Source organism: Medicago sativa, chromosome 6, assembly GCF_051527215.1.
Source record: "Medicago sativa cultivar Bolivia chromosome 6, Bolivia_mono, whole genome shotgun sequence".
NCBI lineage: Eukaryota > Viridiplantae > Streptophyta > Magnoliopsida > Fabales > Fabaceae > Medicago > Medicago sativa.
The window spans coordinates 70,823,157-70,828,624 of NC_140754.1; the positions used below are offsets into that span (position 1 = coordinate 70,823,157).

General features: G+C 33.4%; 1 protein-coding gene across 1 annotated transcript; it reads left to right on the top strand.

Annotated features, from left to right (window-relative positions):
• The first annotated feature begins 884 nt into the window (after positions 1 to 884).
• On the top strand, positions 885 to 5,239 carry LOC146916598 (mitochondrial metalloendopeptidase OMA1-like). Its single transcript, XM_085718631.1, has 3 exons — positions 885 to 2,224; positions 2,571 to 2,719; positions 4,797 to 5,239. The coding sequence occupies exons 1-3, from the start codon at positions 1,019 to 1,021 to the stop codon at positions 5,044 to 5,046; spliced, it is 1,605 nt and encodes a 534-aa protein (XP_085574757.1). The 5' UTR covers positions 885 to 1,018; the 3' UTR covers positions 5,047 to 5,239.
• The last annotated feature ends 229 nt before the right edge of the window (positions 5,240 to 5,468 follow it).

Here is a 5,468-nt window from a genome sequence, read left to right on the forward strand (position 1 = left end):
CTCATAGCCAAACTCCGGATTATCTTGACTCCTTTTTTCGAGAATCAAAAGGTTAACACATAAAAAAAAATTAAGATAAAAAAAATAGAAGAAAAAATGACTTTTGAATTAAGTGGTTTAAGCAAACAAATATAATCGAATTGTTGGTAGACTTTAAACTTATCAATGAAACTAAAACATTTTTCTTCTCATCCCATTCAAAGGTCGATTAATCTGAGATGTTCAATCTCATCATCATTTACCTATACCTTAGTTAACGTTAATCGTCATCGTAAGTATCACTCAATTGACAGTAACAATATTTTATTATATGTCGGGGTTAAAGTTGAAACCTAGCCACCCAATTTATTCTTTTTTCTTTTAATTCATTATTGAATTAAATCAGAGGTACACAAATGAAAGATATTCATTTTTTTTAATGGCAAAATATATGTATAAAAGAGGATAATAAAATGTACAAATACATCAAAAGACCGCCCAAAGACGCCTACACAAAACCACTAAGGGGAACCCCTAGCCCCACAAACGAGGGAGGAAGAACAACCCCAGCAACACCACCAAAAACAAACCACCAAGAAAAGATATTCATTTTTTTTATCAAGTTACCTAGTGGTTAGATTCACACACATTACGTTAAAAAGTGAATTATAGCACCAGACTAAAATATATATATATATATAAAAAGAAAAAAACAAATGAACCAAAAAGTTGAATCAATGTTTACCAAGTGGAATCTATTTCCACTCAACTCATTTCCAACCAAATTAGACTAGAAAATGTCATTCCATTCTTCTTCCCCTTTCCTCTTTCACAAGTAAAAGCATTTTTTTTTTTTTTTCAATCTCCTTCTTTATAAATCACACACCTCCGTGAATACTTTTTCTACATCCTTCCATTTTCTCCCACACTATTCATCTTCCTTTCATGCTTCAATCAATAACAAACCCACATTTTTGAACTCATCAAAACCACAAATTTTCAACTTTTTCATCAATTTAGTTTCTTGGTTCTTTCAATCATGGCTTGGTATAGAAGAGGAAAGCTTGTTCTTGATGGTTTTCATAACTTGGCTTCTAGGGTTTCATCCCAAAATCCAATTTTTCAGCCCAGTAACAGAATTTTGCAATCTGGGTATTTGAATTTGGGTTCTAAAGATGCTAGCTTTAATGGGTTTTCTTCGTTTTCTTCAATTTTTCAACCTAGTTCTAGAATTTTGAAACCTGGGTATTTGAATTTAGGTAACAAAGGTGCTAGCTTTAATGGGTTTTCTTCATTTTCTTCAATTTCTTATAGAGTAGGAAAAATGGGTTCTGAGATAAATAAGAATGTTAGGGTTGGTTCTAAAGGTGGTAACTTTAATGGGTTTTCTTCGTTTTCTTCAATTCCTAAGAGGTTAGGGAAAATGGGTTTTGAGATAAATAAGAATATTGGGGTGGGTTCCAAAGGTGTTAGCTTTAATGAGTTTTCGTCGTTTTCGAAGAATTTTAGGAGATTAGAGAAAAGGGGTTTTGAAGTTAATAAGAATTTCAGGAGATTTTACTATGTTGATCCACAAAATGTGCAGCATTTTAAGCCAAGAGGGCCAAAGAATTGGTTTCAGAATCCTAGGCATGTTATGATTGGTGTAGTGGTAGGTTCTGGTGTTTTTATAACTGTGTATTTTGGGAATATGGAAACTGTTCCTTATACGAAGCGAACACATTTGATTTTGATGCCGAAAGAGATGGAGAAGAGTCTTGGGGAGAGCGAGTTTGAGAAGATGAAGGCGGGTTTTAAGGGGAAATTGTTACCTGCAATGCATCCTGAAAGTGTGAGAGTTAGGATGATAGCGAATGATATTATCGAAGCGTTGAAGAGAGGGTTGAGTAAGGAGAATGTGTGGAGTGATATAGATTATGCTTCAGAAAATTCTGTGTTTGGTGAAGAAAGTGGGAAGGAGACGATTAATGCATTGACTGAAAATGAAGGGAAAGTTGGAGGGAATTGGCACCGGGAAGATGAGGTTCTTGATGACAAATGGGTTCAGAAGAGTAGGAAAAAAGGTCAGGAGCGAGGTTCGCAACCTTATACGTCGCATTTGGATGGACTGAATTGGGAGATTTTGGTGGTGAAGGATCCTATGGTTAATGCCTTTTGCTTACCTGGTGGGAAGATAGTCGTGTTTACGGGTTTGCTTGAACATTTTAGAAGTGATGCAGAGATAGCAACTATTATTGGACATGAGGTATTTGTTTGATTTGTTTAACTTATTAGGCCTATTTGGATTAACTTATTTGAACTTATATACTTGCTAAGCGCTTCTGCAACTGTTTGAGAGATATTACGGAAACAATATATGATATGTCTGGAAGCTTTTTTCTATTTTTGATAAATGTTTATAGCTTATATGCAAACAAATTGACTTTAGTTTATCTTTTGTTATTGAAATAGCTTATACTTAAGCGCTTATTTGATAAAGGCTTATGCTAAATGTGCTTACTTAAGCTATTTATTCAAACAAGGCAATTGTTTTTGCAGTTTAATATGTTTAGAAGACATAAAGTCTGAACACTTTGCTGCTTGGTGATTAGGTTGGACATGCTGTGGCCAGACACAGTGCTGAGAAGATGACAAAGAATATGTGGGTTTTAATTCTAAACTTCGTACTTTATCAATTCGTCACACCTGATATTGTCAACACTATGTCATCGCTTTTGTTACGGCTACCTTTCTCCAGAAGGTAATTATTCCTCCTTTTCTCTCTTTATAACCAATTGAATTTTTGTTGCTCTTTAATAATAGTAGACTCATTTCATTGATATATAGGTAATGTTTGTTAGACAGGTTAGAATAGTAGTGCACGTTAAATATTAAGATAAGGGAAAAACATGAAATTAGGTAAAAGATGAATGAAGTTTAGCTGAATTAGTGGAACTAGAGGTATTAGAATCGATTGTTCTGTTATGTTTTGTTTTGTTCATATGCAAAATGCTACCCTATACGTTGAGTCGTGTAGCAATGTTGTTTTTGACCTTCCCAATGATTTGGCTCTATTCATGCCTTAAGACCAACTCAAACACATAATTTTTCATTAATTTGAATGTAGTATGAGCATGGTTGTCAAACTCGTTAGTCAACTCGTAGATTCAGCCGAGTTCACACCTCTGACTATGACCTCCCAAAACGAGATAACTCAAGAGCAGAATTATTTTCTGCACAGACCTGGATGCCTTGTATGGACTTGGTATGACTTATGATTCTGTTGTGAGTTGACAAATTCGCCAACAAAAATTAATAAAAGTCCAAAATGTAACCGTTTCTTAAAATCAAGGGTTGTGAATCCATACATCCTTCATGTTTCTTGTTGCGTTTCAGTATAATACAATTCTAATTGCAACTATTTCTTATTCCTGTGTGCAATGCCGTTGCTGTGTATCATCTTCGGCATTCCTTCCTGGCATGCTGAGTGTTGCATTGTGTTTCATCGCTTTTTTCTTGCGTTTGCGTGTCAGGTTTTCTCCATTTTGTTTTTGTTTGGTTTGGTTTGAGATGCTCTGTTCAGTGTCTTTGCTGTGCGATGCTCTGTTCTGTGTCTTTGCTGTGCGATGCTCTGTTCTTCTTCTCTGTTCCTCTTTTATAATTTGCACTGTTGTGCGATACTCTGCTTCGTTTGTTGTTCTTTCATGCTCTTTTTTTCTGTCTGTTCAGTGTGTTTGTTGGTAACCAATGTTTTCTTTCTTTATTTGTTGCTATGGTTCATTCTGTTCACTGTTGTTTGCTCTCTGATTCTGTTCAGTGTTGGTAATCAATTACTGTTCATTCTGTTCAACTTTATTAAGCAATATGAAATTGGAAATTTTATTTTAGTTGGTGTTTTATTATGTATGTGTCATTCTGCTCAACCTTAATTTATACAAGAATACCATAAAAAATACCATGACAAACCTATAAATACGAATTGGAATTTTGATTTATCATATATTGGATAGTTGTAGAAGTATTCATTAGCCCAAATGGCATAACCATGTTTTCGTAATGCCCTCTCCATAAACACTTATAATTGTTATTGATCCCATTAAGTTGTACTACTTTACCTGATGCATGAATTCTCTAGTAATTTTACTGTTATCGATAATTGCCTACTCCGAAATTACATCCATATTTGCATTAATTTCATTCTTAGTAAAACATTTCAGACATAGAACAAAGTTCTACAGGACTGTTTGTTAGAAACAAAACATGTAATTCAATGAAGTAAATTGCAGTTACTAATAAATAATAACTAAAAAAAATTTCCGTGTATGAGATAGACCAAATTAATTCATTTGTATAGGAATGCGTAAATTTAATTTTAGAATAAGAAACATATTGTATGTTACAGTGTACTAGTTTCAATTTTATTCAAGCCAATTTTAAATTTGTACATTTTATAACCATAATGAGTCTGATTTCGGAGCTTGTGAGATATACACGTTATTTAAAGTTTTTCATTTACATTTGTTTCTTGTTGGACTGTGGATTAGTCCTAGGGTTTCCGTTTAATCTTCTTTTCAATATCTTTGCTGTGCTTCATTTTAACTTCTTTCTGGATGCATCAACATCAATTTTTCACATTCGATTTTGACTATCTAACCAACCATGTTCTGACATGGCTACTTTTAAGCATGATGATTTTAAATATACATAATTATATTATCATCATTCACACAAGTAATTTTAATTATACACAAATGTGGTGAATTATGGTAATATATTTATTTATATTTATTATGGTTAAAAAAATTGTGAATCAACCCAATTTTTTTATAATTTTTCAGGATGGAAATTGAAGCTGATTACATTGGTCTTCTATTAGTTGCATCCGCCGGCTACGATCCACGTGTGGCACCTAAAGTCTACGAAAAGTTGGGAAAAATCTCCGGCGATTCTAAGCTTTTAGATTATTTCGCTACTCATCCATCTGGAAGAAAACGAGCAGAATTACTGGCTCAAGCTCAGGTGATGGATGAAGCTCTCACTATATATAAGACTGTAAGAGAAGGACATGGTGTTGAAGGATTTCTTTAGGACTGTGATAATTGTTTTGTGAAAGTATTTTGACAAATTGAACAGACAAGTGTTCCAACTGTAGGAAATGCCACCATACTTGTCTGTGTATGTAAATGTGAATTTGGTTTCATTTACTAAGGATTTGATATGTTAATAGGTTTTAAATCATCAAAGAAGGATAACTAAAGATTTTCTACATTCATTCCTTAAATTGTGTTGCATTAATTGATGTTTTGTGACTTATTCTCCATTGTTGATATTTCCATTTAGTCAAAACCAAACAATGTTTACTCTTCCGGTGAATTCAAACACATTGTGGTTGAAGCTTTTGTTGAACTTAAACCAAACATTTTTTATTTTAATCTTCCATTGATTCAAAACCAAATGTTGACTGTGAAGAGAACATTGTGTAGCTCAATATTTTTCAAATTGGTGAAAAT